At 36.9% G+C, this 16,484-nt stretch overlaps 1 protein-coding gene across 1 annotated transcript in view; it reads right to left on the bottom strand.

Annotated features, from left to right (window-relative positions):
- TBC1D5 (TBC1 domain family member 5) overlaps positions 1-16,484 on the bottom strand; it is a 561,805-nt gene that overhangs the window by 41,577 nt on the left and 503,744 nt on the right. Inside the window, exon 19 of the mRNA XM_012466733.2 lies at positions 10,329-10,492. Within this exon, the coding sequence (XP_012322156.2) occupies positions 10,329-10,492 (164 nt within the window). The remainder of the gene's footprint in view (positions 1-10,328; positions 10,493-16,484) is intronic.

Below are 16,484 nucleotides of genomic sequence, written 5' to 3'. Positions count from 1 at the left end.
AATATAGTGCCTAAGCCTTCAACTGACCCTCTGGGCATAGCAGCTCTAGCTATGAGGAACAGCCAAAAGGGGGGTCCTTAGCCTTAAGCTTTCAGGGGCAAAGGGAAGGCCACTTGCCTGATACGGATCCTCCCTTTACCAACAGGCCTATGACAGAACCAAAGCCATTCTTTCTGCAGTGAGAGCTCAATGGATTAAAAGTATAAATTCCTGGAAAAGCTTACATAGGTGTTCAAAGGATAAATAATGAGATGCCAGGGATAGGAGGTTTAAAAGCAGGAAAACACTGCTAGGAGAGGGTGGTGATGCCACTGAGTGGGAAGGAAGAGGACAACCTCACAGACTCTGCAATCTGGCCTCTGGCCTTGGCTGACCTCCAACTGCCCAGGACAAGTCAAAGCCCTCGTTTCCTTCCCTGTCATGCACATCTGCACTTTAGGGTACAAATAACTGTCCCCAAGGCAATGTGGCACTGAAAGAATAAATAAATGTCAAGTTTCAAGAAAGGTCACTAGAAAGAAGCAAATGCTATCAATAACACATTTAATTTAGTATGATTCAAACCCACAAAATATTTCTGGCCTGGGATTGTAAATATTTCTAATTGCTTCACTTGAGATTTCCCCAAACCATTGTCTATACCCCCGGGCAGTATTCAGCATGGGTACAATCTGGCATCTTTGCATTTTATAGAGAGGATGGAGATGATGTTAAGAGATGGAGGAAGAAGACCCAGCATGAGGTGAATGAGTGTTTCACTGAACCCAAAGGGCACTGTTCTGCAAAGGACATTGCAGAACTCCATTTCCTGTGATTCTGCTCTGATAGGCTTCTCAGATTTTTTTTAATTAAAAAAAATTATTGTAGCATAAGGATGTTAAAAAGTTGGTTATAAAACCTGTTTACAAAAGCTAAATTAAAATGTCATGCTAAAACTGTTGAAAATGGAGGGCTTTTGATGATGCTCCCTTTGATGTTCACATTTCTTTGCAATGGAATTACCTGATTTGGGTGATGCAAAAAGATGGAGAAAGAAGGAAAGAACTGACTCACAAAGATATATAGTATGCCCTTCCTGACCTTGAGTACATCTACTGGAAGACAGATTGTAAACAAGGTTTATAAAACACTGAATGACTAAATGTATGTTTCAAATATCCAGGTTAATTTGGTCTTAGATAAAATTCCTCTCATGAGACTTAAACTGTTCATGTTTAAATTCATTTTATATCATCTATTCATTTCAATAAACTATATTAAGTGGGAATATATTTTAAATGGGACTGTACTTTAATCCAGCTATCATTAACACTGATTAAACCAGAAGAAATTACATATATGTATTTTTGATGTGAAAATCCTATAATTAGATGAATTCTAGATGCCAGTTTCCAATTCCATCCCTAAGCTTATAAAGAAATCCAATGAAGTCAATGCTTTCCACATAATATGTTTTCCACGGAAGTATACGTCACCAACTGAAAAGAAAATCACATAATTAGGAAAATTCTACTCTTCTGGGAAGGTTGCTCTGCTCAATTTCTCCCTTCCAACCACCAATTTAACTCCAGTTGCCTGAAAATCCACCGGTAAAATATGACTGATTGCAGCAGAACTGGCTCTTTTCAAATGCAAATCCTTCAGGAAAGGATTAAATAAACCATTCTGGCAATTAATACTTCAAGGGTAATTCACCTATCAAATTGTTGGGCTGCCACATCACATCCCCCCAACTGCTGGTCCTCAGTCATGGGTCTCTCTTAACCTTTCTCCTTACCAGAGACTGGCTTAGAAGTGGGCATGGGATTTAATTTTGGTCAGTGATATGGGAAGGAAAGCCCACTGGGGAATTCCTAAGTAGAATTCTCTAGAAGGGATGTGCACGCACGTGTGTGTGATATAACTGGCTCTGTGTCAGCCCCTTTGAGAGAAAGCGATGGGAGCAAGTTGAGGATAAAGCTACCATACTAAGGATGGCAGAGTGGAAAGATGGTGATGCTACTGAACAGCTGAATTATACAACCACAGACCTATTTCAGGACTCTTGTTATGTGAAATAATAAACAACAAATCTCCTAATTTGAGATAATACTTTCTCTTATTTTTACCCAAAGCAACTTGATACAATTCCAACTATTCTGGATGTGTGAGGGGATGTGAGGGAGAGAACTCCTATGGAAGGTATTGTTGACTGCCTACTCAATATCCACCACTACTACCCATCCTAGGAAGCTATTTTCCTAAGGGAAAATATTGGTTGTATTTAATGGGAGAAGAAATATGTTGGTGGTTCAAATCTATCTCTCACAGGAAGCTTGTCTAGACCAGCACAGCCCATGGTGGTCTGTCCTCTAAAACCATTTTGTTTACTGTCTTTACTGTTCATATGGCATTTAATCTTATTCTGGATCTCATGTGGATGAGATATTTTAGTTTAGTTTAATTACTTAACTTTTCCCCCTTCCAGTTTCACTTATGGGACATCCTCATTGGGATTGCTCTCTTATATTTCTTAAACAGATATAATGTCTTAAATTATAATTTATAGATCATGACCTGAAATAAGTCAGGCAGTTCTCAAGTTGTCTAGAAGTAAGAGTCTGCTTTCAAATTTGTTTTCATTTATCTGACACTTCTTGGTATTTTGTCATGATAAACAATAGATCAGTGAATATTACAAAAATAAATTCCATTAGTATGACCATAGTATATGTTCAAACTATCAAAGGGCAATGATGAACGCATACAGGGGTCATAAAGACACAGGATGGTCACGCCCCTGTAGTGCTGTGAGCCTTCAGGTTGGGGAGTATCTCATTATATACCCTGTTTTATGCAGAGATTTTGAGCTCAGACCTTTTTTTGATTTCCTGTGGTTTAGAGAGGATTCTGAACCATGGATACTTTTAGATCTTTGGAGGTTGGTATGTATTATAATTATTACAAATCATAGCAAAATATGCTGTTTATCAGGAAACTTACAAAAATACTTCTAGTTGGTTGGTGTGCTTAAATATTAGAACTTATTCACCTAGACAAGTCAATTTAAAGTTTTTCTTTTTCTTTTCTTTATGTGTTTATTGAGACAGGGGCTTGGCTCTGCTGCCCAAGCTGGAATGCAGTGGCACAATCATAGCTCACTGCAGACTTTAACTCCTGGGCTCAAGTGATCCTCCCACCTCAGCCTCCCTAGTAGCTGGGACTACAGGTGCATGCCACTATGCCTGGCTAATATTTTTGTTAAATTTGTTGTAGACATGAGGTCTCGCTATGTTGCCTAGGCTGAGAATTTTTCTTATACTCTATTTTTTGTATATTTTAACCTTAACAAAGATATTCTTAGAAAAATGATTCAGCAACAATCATAGAACATGACTAACAGCACTAAAACAAATAAAAACTTATTTAACAGAAGAATGACCACCTAAAAATAGACTTCTAGAAAGCTAAGTACTGGATATCATTTATATTATCATGTAAAATAAAGCATAAAAAATTAAAAGTATCAAAATGTTTTATTTTCTCTTCAAGACAAAACAATACCTATCCTCAAAATAATGGTACTACTAATAATGAAGTGAGGTCAATTTTAAAACTTTCTACTAGTTTTCATATTTCAGTAAAGAAGTATAATGATGTCTTTTATAAACATCTGGCACAGGCTTAATTGTTACCTCTTTAAAGACTAAGCTGAATCCTGCCCTCTTTCATTATATGGCCAAATCGTGGGCATTAACAGGAGTAAATGTGATACTTCTTTATCTAAAGAAGATAGCCTGTGGATTACAGAAAGACTATGTATGATACATAAAAAGGCAATATTGAGAGAAAAGTTCTAGAACACACTATATGATGCCTGTCCAGGATATGTTGTCTTACCTATATAGATTTTAACAATCATTTCTCAAAACCATTACAAGCAGTCGGGCACGGTAGCTCACGCCTGTAATCCCAGCACTTTGGGAGGCTGAGGCGGGTGGATCACGAGGTCAAGAGATCGAGACCATCCTGGTCAACATGGTGAAACCCCGTCTCTACTAAAAATACAAAAAAATTAGCTGGGCATGGTGGCGCGTGCCTGTAATCCCAGCTGCTCAGGAGGCTGAGGCAGGAGAATTGCCTGAACCCAGGAGGCAGAGGTTGCGGTGAGCCGAGATCGCACCATTGCACTCCAGCCTGGGTAACAAGAACGAAACTCCGTCTCAAAAAAAAAAAATAAATAAAAAAATAAAAACCATTACAAGCAAATTTACCATACTTAGACTGATAGCTACTACTAGATTATCTTAGGTTTTATGTCTCTTTCTACCACTATTTTGGCAATTAATATCAACAATTTCTTGACCCTAAACCACTTGAAAAGATAAACTGAGGCTTGAAATCTGAAAGGTATTATCATATAGTTTCAGGGACAGGAGACCTAAAGCAAGAGATCACTTTGCTTTGATTTCTGGTCACTTGTTTGTGTAAGAAATTTATGTGAAAAGCTATCTTGAACTTTTTTGAGGACATGGAATATTGTTGTATCATATCACACTGGCCTGGAAATGAAAGCAAAGTAGACCCACGTACGGTAGGTACCCAGTCATAGGGTCTGGTGTCCTGGGACCATTCTAGTGGCAGCAGGTGGCTCCATGGGAGACTGAGTCCCAGCTGTGGGCCTAAGCGTTTTCCAACTGTGCACTGTTATGCTGTGATAAGCATCAATCTCAGAAGCTTATATCAGCAAAAGCTGATTTATCATTCACACTTCCTGTCTATCATGAGTTGGCAGGGAGGTTTTGTTCAAGGTGACAGAGGGAAAGAGAGCTGTGGATGGTCTTGCAGTGGCAATACATATACATCACTTTCAGTCAAAATGCACTAGAGAGAATTAGTCATATGATTCTCACAGATCACAGGGACAAGCAGGTGCAATCCTATTAAGTGCCCAGAATGGGTGAGCACTGCAAAGTGTACTGACTTAACATACTATTTCTTAAAATAATAAGACAAAACGACTACTTGGAAAACCATGAGCTTTATCTTAATAATTTCTGCCTACTTCCTTCCCCAAAGTTAGCAAATATACTAAATTTTGAATGATTACTTGCATTCTGTCTCTTGGTTCATAGCAGGTCTATGTAAAGAGTTAGACTTACTTTATTTCTATTTTTACTCAACTTCTCAGTTTTAAGTTAAAGTATCATCATAAAGAAAAGCAATTAATTGGTGTTGCAGACTAATCCATATGCCACCAAAATATGATAGAATGCAAATGAAACCTGTCTCCATATGCCTTCCTCATTTGTTATTCTTTTACCCTGGTTCTTCATAGACACGTTCTTTGTACATGCAGATCATCTCCTCTTCTTATTTATTATGCCAATACATTCTATTTTGTTGTATTTTTTAGCTGTTATTTTTAATCTAAGTTATATATAATACTAATATAAGTGTTAATAAAGTGGAATGGTCAATACAATGAAATCGTGCTTCATACAACTGTTCTTTTTACGAAGAACAATTCCCACAATCCCACCCTCTATTTCTTGCTCCCCAGAAATAATCATTTTCAATTCTTTTACCAATTTTGTTTTTTCACCTCTGTATCATTTATGTATTTATGTATTGATCTAGTCTAAGACAAGGTCTTGCTCTGCACCCCAGGCTGGAGTGCAGTTGCACAATCACTGCTCACTGCAGCCTTGATCTCCCAGACTCCAGTGATCCTTTTACCCCAGTCTCCTGAGTAGCTGGGAGTACAGTTGTGTACAACCATACCTGGCTAATTAAAAAAAAATTTTTTTTTTTTTTTTGTAAAGACAGGTCTCACTATATTGTTCAGGCTAGTCTCAAATTCCTGGACTCAAGCGATGCTCCCAATCCAGCCTCCCAAAGTGTTGGGATTAGAGGCGTGAGCCACCACAGCTGGCCTTTATCTCTAACTTCTCTAGACACTGTTTGATTTCTCTTGAGAATTATTCCAATTTCACACTATGGAAGATGAAGATTTAGTTGTATTGACCACCACCACCTGCTCCCTTCTCTCCTCATGCAAGCACATCATTCCTGTGCCCCATCTTCTCAATGGGTATTGTGTGATTCTGATTAGATTAATATTCAACAGGCTTACATTATAATGTCTATGTAAATTCTAATCCCAGTTCAGTTATAAGGTTTATCATAACCTTTCTTTTCCTACACATACTCTGTTTTCCTTTGGGGTTACCAATTAGCCTTTTTTGGGGTTAGTTTAGCTTCTATAAAGTTATCACCCAAACTCACACCTAGTTGTAGAAATCTCTCAATTTGTTAAAATACATTAGTCATTCTTCTTCTAATTTTATCTTGTTGAAGAAATCTTTCTGGAACCTTCCAACTTGCTCCAATCTGGGCTTGCTACTACTCTCTGGGTCTGTTATTCAGCAGTGCTATAGTCTTGGGATCTCCCTACATTATCATTCTGGGCATCTTTTTGTTTTGCTTTGGATCCTCTATTTCCTAGTTCTCAGGTATTCCTCCTCCTTAGTTTATGTCCTTATTTTTGTATAGCATATTCTCCAGTGGATTCCCAGGGTGCATGAGAATAATTTTTTTTGAATCTTTAATGTCTAAACATGGCTTTATTTTACCCTCAAAATTAACTACTAGTTTAGCCAGATGTTGAATCTAAGTTAGAAGTAATTTTTTCTCAGAACTTTCAAAGTATTGCTCCATTATCTTGCTTCTGGTGTTGCTACTGAGAAGTCTGTAGCTATTCTAATTCCTCATTCTTTGTTAGAAATCTTCCTTTTCTAACTCTACAAGTCAGTAAGATTCTTTTGTTTACAGATTTCTGAACTTTTTCAGTAATACATCTGAGTGTAGGTTTTTTTTTCTTATGTGGGTAATTCTATGGACTTTTCCTATCTTAAGACTCAGTTATTTTATTAATGGAAAAATTTCTTGAATTGTATTTTTGATATTTCTGTTCTCTGTTCACTCTGGAACTCCTAATTTTTAAAAAATTACTAGGCCAGCTGTCTAATTTTCTTATATTTTTCTCTTTTCTATTTGTTTTATATTCTATTCCAGTGGAGATTGAGTTTTAAATTTTATAAAAGTGTATACATTAGAAAAATATAACATTTAGAGAACAAGAAGAAAACTATTTAAAATATGATTTTTGTTTTCTTGTTCTGGATAGCCTGTTTCTTCCCAATTGCTATTTTCTGTTTTTGTCTTTCAATACTAAATCCTCTGTTCAAGTATCTGGTGATCCTTGGCTGTCTTGTTCATATAAACTAGTATGAACTAAAAAGCTAAGACGAAATTCTGTGTTTGAATGGAGCTTGTTAATGGTGGGGTCCACTGTAAAGTAACTGGCTGGTTCCTCTGAGCCTAGGGTGAGTATGTTTATAGTTGTGTGTGTGTGTCTTTTGCCTAGAGAAAACCCTTCCAAATCTCCTGCCTGAAGGGCTATCCAAACTGGTACTCTGGGGAGGACTGGGGTCTCAAATCTAGCATTTAGTATATTCATTACCCCTTTTCCAGTAGGGTGGTTCACATTGGAGTATACCTGATCTCTCAGGCCATAGACATTCTGTTGTACACTTTTCAGAGAATTAAATTTCCAGTCTTTTGCTAATGCAGGGAAGGGAATCTAATTCCTCTTTCAGAAGCTTCTGACCAGTTGTCATGTCTTCAGTTCTACCTTCATCCTCACTTGCAGCTCCTGAGCTTCTGGAGAATTTTACAATGTAAATCAAGCTGCTGCTTTTTCTATCTACTGCTGACTTAAGTTTCAGCTTTCTTAGGCTGCTTACTTGTCACCTGTCATCTGTTTTCCAAGTAACAATATTTTATTGCTATTGTTTTCTCTTTTGTTTTCTTATTCTTTGAAGGTTTATTTTTAACTGCTCTTGTTGTCCCTGTAGTGGAATTTTAGGAGGGAATAGAGCTAAATGCTTGCACTAAAGGTGCCATCTTTAAACTAAAGTTCCTCTCTGCTCTTTTATATACTATAGAATCACAGTTCCTACATGTTGAAGGGATCCCTAAGAGGGCATGCAGTAAACTCTTTCCTTCAGAGAGCAAACCTGTCTAGGTCACTTACGAATGGAGCTTGGAAGTTGTTTAATGTTGTTTAATTTGCAGATAAGGTGGTTAAAACAGCAGAAGTTGAGTGTCTTGCCCTAAGACATACAAAGTCATACAGATAAAGATTGTAATATTCTATTTACTTGAAATAATTATCTCTCAAAGGTTTTATAGTTTGTTTTTCTAATTTAGGATAATTTCGGCTACAGCTAGATCCTTTTTCATATTACCTTGGCATCCTCTTCCACTGGGCAGATGAGTTCTTATTAAGATATGAGGTATCAAACGACAGTCATGTGTCACATAATGATGTTTTAATCAATGACAGACCATATATATGATGATGGTCCTATAAGACTGTAATGGAGCTAAAAAACTCTACTGTCTAGTGACATCATAGATGCCATAATGTCATAGTGCAATGCATTGTGTGTTTGTGGTGATGCAAACCTGTGCTGCCAGTCATATGTAAGTATGGCACATACAATTATGTACAGTGAATAATAATAATAATCAATGACCATATTACTGGTTTATGTATTTACTATACTATACTCTTTATCATTATTTTATATTGTACTTCTAGTTATAAAAAAAAAAAGAGTTAACGTTAAAACAGTGTCACGCAGGTCGTTCAGGAAGTATTCTAGAAGAAGGCATTGTTACCACAGAAGATGGCAGCTCTAGTGTCACTGCCCCCAAAGACCCACCAGGGAGACAAAACGTGGAGGTGGAAACAATGATACTGATGATCCTGACCCAGGTTAGGCCTAGCCTAATGTGCATGTCTCCATTTTTAACAAAAAAGTTTGAAAAGTAAAATAAAGAAATTTTAAAATAGAAAAAAGCTTATAGAAGAAATATTTTTGTACAGCTATAAAATGTATTTGTTTTGAGCTAAATGTTATTACAAAATAGTCAAAAATTTAAAAAAATTAGAAGTTCATAAAGTAAAAAAGTTACAGTAGGGTAAACTTAATTTATTTTGAAGATTTTTAAAATAAACTTAGTGTATCCTAAGTGTACAATGTTTATAAAGTCTACAGTAGTACACAATAATGTCCTAGGCCTTCACATTTACTCACTGCTCAATCACTGACTTGCCCAGTGCCACTTCCAAGCTCCATTCATAAGTGACCTAGACAGGTGTACCATTTTTTTTCCCTGTATACCTTACCTTATATTTTTCTGTATCTTTTATATGTTTAGATACAAAAATACTTAGCACTGTGTTTACAGTATTCAATACAGTACCATGCTATACAGGTTTGTAGCCAGGAGTAACAGACTATACCATACAGCTTAGGTATGTAGTGGGCGGTACCATCTAATTTGTATAAGTACACTCTACGATGTTTGCACTATTGCCTAACAACGCATTCCTCAGAATGGATTACTGTTGTTAAGCTATGCATGACTATTATAAAATGTGGTTAAATGTGAAGTTTGCTTATCATAGTTTCAGACACAACCAGGTTTTTAAAGCAGTGGATATGCCTTAGATTTTCTTTTCGAGAAATGTATATAAAAAATTTTACAGGCTGGGCGCAGTGGCTCATGTCTGTAATCCCAGCACTTTGGGTGGCCAAGGCAGGCAGATCACTTGAGCCCAGGAGTTCCAGAGCAGCCTGGCCAATATGGCAAAACCAAAAACGTATTTTTAGTCTCTACTAAAAATACAAATTAGGCAGGCATGGTGGCACACACCTGTAATCCCAACTTCTCAGGAGGCTGAGGCATGAGAATCGCTTAAACCCAGGAGGTGGAGGCTGCAGTGAGCTGAGACTGTGAGACTCTGTCTCAAAAAAAAAAAAAAAAAATGAAGAATTTTAGAGTATCAAATATAATTTAAATGTAGTTTGTATAGCTTTTTAAATGGTAAATCAATTATTTTTAATTTTCAAGAAATATTTAAAATGGAAAAAACAGCTTGGTTTGTTTCAAGCTCCATCATTTATTTGTTAAATCTTATAAGAAAACACAGGCTTTGACAAAAAGGCATTTGCAGAGGAAAAAAAGGACTGGGATTTGGGAAAGATTCAACTTATTTTAAAATTATGCTACTTTTTTTTCCAGCGTAATATAGACTACAACCTTTAAATATTACTAATGTTAATAATAAAATACTTTTGATAAAATAATTCCTTTTAGTCCATAAAAGTTTTGAGAGCTTTATAATAAAACTAGACACCAACAGAGCTTTCATAAATGCAGCTCTCTATAAAGGAAAATGAAGAATGAAGAGAAAACTGTCCTTAAATACTTACAGATTCTTTTCTGCCCATAGTTTTGCTGTGTGAGCGGGAACGAGAGATGTTGCTAAAAAAGGAATCTTTTTTAGTAGCAGATGAAGGTGGAGAGCCAGTGAATTCTCTTCCTCCAGGCAAACTCTCAACGCTTGGAGATGAACTGATGTTTTTAGAACTTTGCCCTGTAAGAAAAATTAAGTAGCAATAATGTAACACCAGACTCTTTCACTAAGCTATTGAATCTACTGCTTTTAATAAATGATAATCAGTTATGATACCACTAGGTTGATACTATCAACAAGATGACACTATGAGTATTAAAATGCATGCATTTTTATGTATCAAAATAGCCACTAGTTTTTTAAAAAACAGCAAAGTATCTACCACTATAGTTTTCTATGTTATTTATACAATTATCCAAGCATTGCACACATAAAAAAAGAACTAAAAAAAAAATCGAAATGTCAGTAAACAATGGTTAAATGACTAGGTTTTCTTCACTAACGGAATCAGCCCTTAATTATAGAAACCAGAATCTATTATACTGTACTTTACATTAGCAAGATTAAAATATGCAAATCCTTGGCCAAAGTTTTTCAAAAGCGCATCTCTCCTCTTCCCTCTGGTACGGGAAGGTGTCACTGAGAATTCAGGAACATTAAGATTTTAGCAAAAACCTGAAGAAGGTGAAGTACCCGCTTTGCAGAAAATATGCAAGAACAGCAAGTACTAAGGCCCTCATGCGGTGTCCAAGGAGATCACAAAGCGACCAGTATGGCTGGAGCTAAGAGTGAGGAGGAGAAGGGTGAGAGATGAGGTTTGAGAGCAAGCAGGAGGATCAGAACAGGTAGGGATTTGTAGATGATTGTGATTACTTTTACTCTGAGAAGGGAAGCTATGGGATGGCACGAGAGCGTTTGAGGAGAGGAGTGACATGATTTGACTTACATTTTAAAAGGACTACTCTCTGGCTGTTGTGTTGAGAACAGAATCAGAGTTGGAAAAGCAAGGGTGAATCCGGTGGAACAAAGGCAAAAGCGGAGGAGCCAATTTTTGCTACGGCAAAAATGTAAGTACTCGGAATGGTCATAGCTTGGTGGTGAGAGATGGTCACATTTTGGACAAAATTGACTGGATTTACTGATGAACCCGCTAGGAATATGAGAGAAAGAGAAGGGTCAAGTTTAACTTCCGATTTTTAGCCTAAGCAAGAAAAATGATGGAGCCGCTATTTATTGAGGTGAGGAAAGTGAAGGAAGCAGGTTTTAGGAATAAGATCAGCAGTTTAGTTTTAGACCTGCTGAGTCTATGGTGCCTAGTCAGATATCCAAGTAGAGATATCATATAAGCAGTGGGAAATGAGTCTAGATTTCAGGGAAGAGATGTAAATTAAGAGATATAAATTTTGAAGTAAGTACCACAGAGACTGTATTTAAAGCCATGAGGTTATCAATGGAGAAGGGATAGAGAGAAAGGGATTTAGGTCCGTAGATCGGCCCCTTAGAAACATTCGAGTTTAAAAGTCAGAGATATCACAAGAAAGCAGCAAAGCTGACTGAGAAGCAGCAGCCAGAGGTAGGAAGAAAATCAAGTAGATAATAATAGATATTGTATAGACTAACCTTCTCCAATCTTGGGTCAAAAATTGTTACAGTAGTTAGAATAGTAATTATCTACTCCCAATCCCTGGCAGTTCCTGATTGTCCCTGATTTCAAGACAATTTTATTATACTGAAGCTTCCTCTGTATTAAACATCAGGGATTCAGATTAAGTTTCTGTTCCCCCAGAGTACAGAACCTAGGGGTAAGGAGGTAAATGACAAACCAAGGATGCTAACAAGAATGTTACCTTTCTTAGGAGAGAGCTATTACCTCTTCTGTAGACAGGAGACAGTCAAGCCACATTTCACAAGGAAGTGTGGCAGGTTTGGAGGGCTGATATATCCCTGTTTAAGGAAACATTTGTGACTTCAAGAAAGATGGTTAGCTGATAGCCTCTAGGTATTAGATTGTTCAGGATCTGCCTCAGGTTTTGAACTAGATCATGCTCTAGTCAGGGTGGTTCCCAGCTAGTGACTGGGAATAAAAGGTCTACCCGTTTCCAGTCAACAGAGGACTCCTCTAATAGGAAATCTTGGCTGCAGAGGTCCCTGCTGAGCTGGCAGAGACTTGATAGGTCCACATCATAGTCTGACCCCATCCCTCTGCCCAACTCGAATGCCTCCTCTTTTGTTTTCACATATGTTATTCCCCCAATAAACTTTCTGTATGTCTAATTCCATCTCAGGATCTGCTTCCTGAAGAATCCAGCCTGTAATGCAAGATATTGGAGCTGAGCCTTGAAGGACTCCATGAGTTAGGAAAGAGTAGAGAAGAACAGGCCCCAAGGCCTAGAAGTATCCTATGCTTATTTCAGGGCCTAGACTATGAAAATTTCACCTAGGCCTTTATTTCTTCCCTTCTCTGCCTCCATGTTTGCCACTCACCACCAGGACTTTAGGCTTTAACTTCTCTGGGTTACCTTTTCATGGTAGTAATCTCAATAGCACAGGGTCCTAGTATATTAGAAGCGAAAAAGATCTCAAGAACCATTTTCTCTTTTTAAAATTATCCCAATGATATGAAAATACACTTTCATTATAAATAAACTGTGAATATAACACTTAGAGATATAATTCATACGTCATAACATTCACCTTTTAAAATAATACAATTCTGTGTTTTTTAAAGTACATTTACAGAGATGCATGACCACCACTATCTACTTTTAGAACAACTTAGTCACCCAGAAAAGAAAACTTATGGCTATTAGTTATTCCCAATATGCCCTTTCTTCCCATAGTCCTTGGAATCACAATCTACTTCTGGCTCTATGAATTCGCCTTTTCTAGACATGTCATATAAATGGAATGAAACTATACGTGGTCTTCTGTGACTGGCTTCTCTCGGGACAGTGCTTGAAAGTTCATCTGTGTTCTAGCATGTATCAGCACTTCATTACTTTACATTGCCAAATAATATCCCATTGTATGTGTATACCACATTTGGTTTATGTACTCATCAGCTGATGAACATTCAGCTTATACCTATTTTTGGCTATTATGAATAATGCTGCTATAAACATTCCTGTATAAGATTTTATGTGGACATATGTTTCCCTTTGTCTCAGGTAGATTATCTAGAAGTGGAACTGGTGGGTCAATATGGCAACTCTGCATTTAGCATTTTCAGAAACTGCCACACTGTTTTCAAACGTGACTATACCATTTTACATTTCCACCAGTACTGCATAAGGGTTCCGATTTCTCCACACACTTGTCAACACTTACTATCAGCTATCTTTTTTATTTCAGCCATTCTAGTGGGTGTGAGATGGTATCTCATTGTGATTTTGATTTGCAATTTTCCAGTGACTCATGATGTTTAGCATGGCTTTAAGGTGCTTATTAGACACTCATCTTCTTCAGAGAAATGTTTATTCAAATCTTTTGCCCATTTAAAAAATTGGGGTATTTGCCTTTTTATTTTTGTGTTTTAAGTGTTCTTCATATGTTCTGGGTGCAAGTTCCTTATCAAATATATGATTTGCAAAAACTTCTTCTGTTATATGCATGTCTTTTCACTTTCTTAATGGTATCCTTTGAAGCCCAAAACTACTTAATTGGATGAAGTCTCATCTACCTATTTTTTCTTTTGTTGCTTGTGCTATGGTGTCATATCTAAGAAACCACTCCCCAAACTGAGGTCATGAAGATTTACTCAAGTTTTCTTCTAAGAGGGTTATAACTCCTGCATTTAACTCTATGACTTGAGTTAATTTTTGTACACAGTGTGAAGTAGTAGCTCAAGTTCATTCTTTTGCATGTGGATAGCTAGTTATCCCAGAACTATGTGTAAAAAAGACTACACTTTCCACAAAAATAATCTTGGCACCTGTGGTGAATATCAACTTACCATACCCTCAACTGTACTCCATTTACATATGATGATCTTTATGTCAGTATCACATTGTTTTGATTAAAATACTATATAACAAGTTTTGAAATCAAGACATGTGAGTTCTCCAGCTTTGTTCTCTTTCAAGATTGTTTTGGCTACTGGAGGTGCTTTGGATTTCCATATGAATTTTAGGATCAGTTTGCCAGTTTCTCCAAAAAATACATCTGGGATTTTGATAGGGATTACAGTGAATATAAAAGAGAATTAAATGGACATCTCATTCTCCAGATTTTCCTTTTCAGTTTTTGGCTAGCCTATGATTTTCCTGTTAAATTTTTGGCTAGCATGTTGTTTTCTCCAACTGGTAATGCTGCCTTAGGCAGCTGTGATGTTTAATAATTCCTACTATTTCAACATACACTTGTAGATCAATTTAGTAGCACTGCCATATTAACAACATAAGATTTATGAAATATAAAGTTATATTATCTTTTATATTTACCTACATAGCTACCTTTATTGGAACTCTTTTCCTTTGTGTGGATTTGAATTGATGTCTAGTGTCCTTTCATTTCAGCCTGAAGGACTTCCTTTATTATGCCTTATAGGGCAGGTTTACTGGCATTGAATATGCTCCGTTTCTGTTTATCTGTAATTGTTTGAATTTCTCTTTCCTTTCTGAAGAAGAGTTTTATTGGATACATAATAGAATTCTAGCCTGACCAGCTTTTCATCACTTTAAATATGTCATTCTATGCTTTCTGGCCTCTCTGGTTTTTGATGAGAAGTCAGCTGTCACTCTTACTGAGGAACTTTTGTATATCATGAATTGTTTTTCTCTTGCTGCTTTCAAGACTCTCTTTGTTGTTAGCTTTTGACAGTCTGACTATGATGTGTCCAGGTGTAGATCTCTTTGAGTTTATCCTGCTTGGAGTTAATTGAGCTTCTTTGAGGTATATACTAATGCTTTTCCAAACAATTGTGAAATATTTCAGCCAGCATTTCTTCAAATATTCCATCTGCCCCTCTCTTTTTCTTATTTCCTTCTGAGGCTCTCACTATCTGTATGTTAGGCTCTCTTCATTTTTCTTCATTCTTTGTCTTTTTGTTCCTCTGACTGGATAATTTCAGTTGACATATATTCCAAGTTCTGATGCTTTGTCAGCTCAAATCTGCTGTTGAGACCCTGTTGAGACCTTTACAATTTCAGTTGCTGTATTTTTCGACTTCAGAATATCTATTTAATTCTCTTAAGTCCCTATCTTTTTACTGATATTCTCTATTTGATGAGACGCTATTCTCATTCATTCCTTCAGTTCTTTAGACAAGGTTTCTTGTAGTTCTTTGACATATTTATAGTAGCTGACTTAAAGTCTTTTAAGTCCAATGTCCAGGCTTCCTCTGAGAGAGTCTGTATTGACTGCTTTTTCCCCTTTGTGTGGGCCATAGTTTCCTGTTTTTTCATGCCTTATTTTTATTGAAAACTGGACATTTTAATAGCAAGATTCCACCTCAAAACATATATATAATGTGGTAACTCTGGGAATCAGATCCCATTCCACCATCTGAGCTTGTTTTTCTTGCTATTCTGTGAAGTCTATATTCTTTGTTGTGTGTGGTCATGGAAGTTTCTGCTTGGTTAGCTTAGTGGTCCATAAAGAGGCAGATTTCCTTTCACTAAATGCCTTGAACCAATAATTCTGTTAGCCTTTGCCAGGGGCTCTTTGTATGTGTTGTGACAGCAGTCAGTTTACAACTCTCAGCCTTCATTCCTGACTCTGCAGAGCCTGAAATTCAGAGTTGCGAGAGATTATCCCCTTTTCAAGTCTTCCCTGGATGTGTGCACAATAATGTACACATGCGTGGTCTTTTAGAATCCCAGGAATATGTTGGAACTTTTCAAAGCCCCTTATGGACATCTCATTCCCCAGATTTTCCTTTTCAGTTTTTGGCTAGCCTCTGATTTTCCTGTTAAATTTCTGGCTAGCATGTTGTTTTCTCCAACTGGTAATGCTGCCTTAGACAGCTGTGATGTTTAATAATTCCAACTATTTCAACATACACTTAAGGATAGGGTTTCTAAGCAGGCTCTGAATAAGGTCAACTAGAGACAAGCCCTATGAGTGGGCTCTGGGGAGCTGCTGGACATGTCAAATGGTGACAATTCACTGGGAATAGAATTTTTAGGGTACTCCAGATACATTCTGCCTCCTGCTATAGTTTTAAGGTTACTAA

The sequence above is a fragment of the Aotus nancymaae genome, unplaced genomic scaffold (assembly GCF_030222135.1).
Source record: "Aotus nancymaae isolate 86718 unplaced genomic scaffold, 86718_ANA_hifiasm-v0.15.2.pri h1tg000019l, whole genome shotgun sequence".
Taxonomy (NCBI): domain Eukaryota; kingdom Metazoa; phylum Chordata; class Mammalia; order Primates; family Aotidae; genus Aotus; species Aotus nancymaae.
The sequence above is the reverse complement of the archived record's forward strand: the minus strand, read 5'-3'. Positions and strand labels throughout refer to the sequence as shown.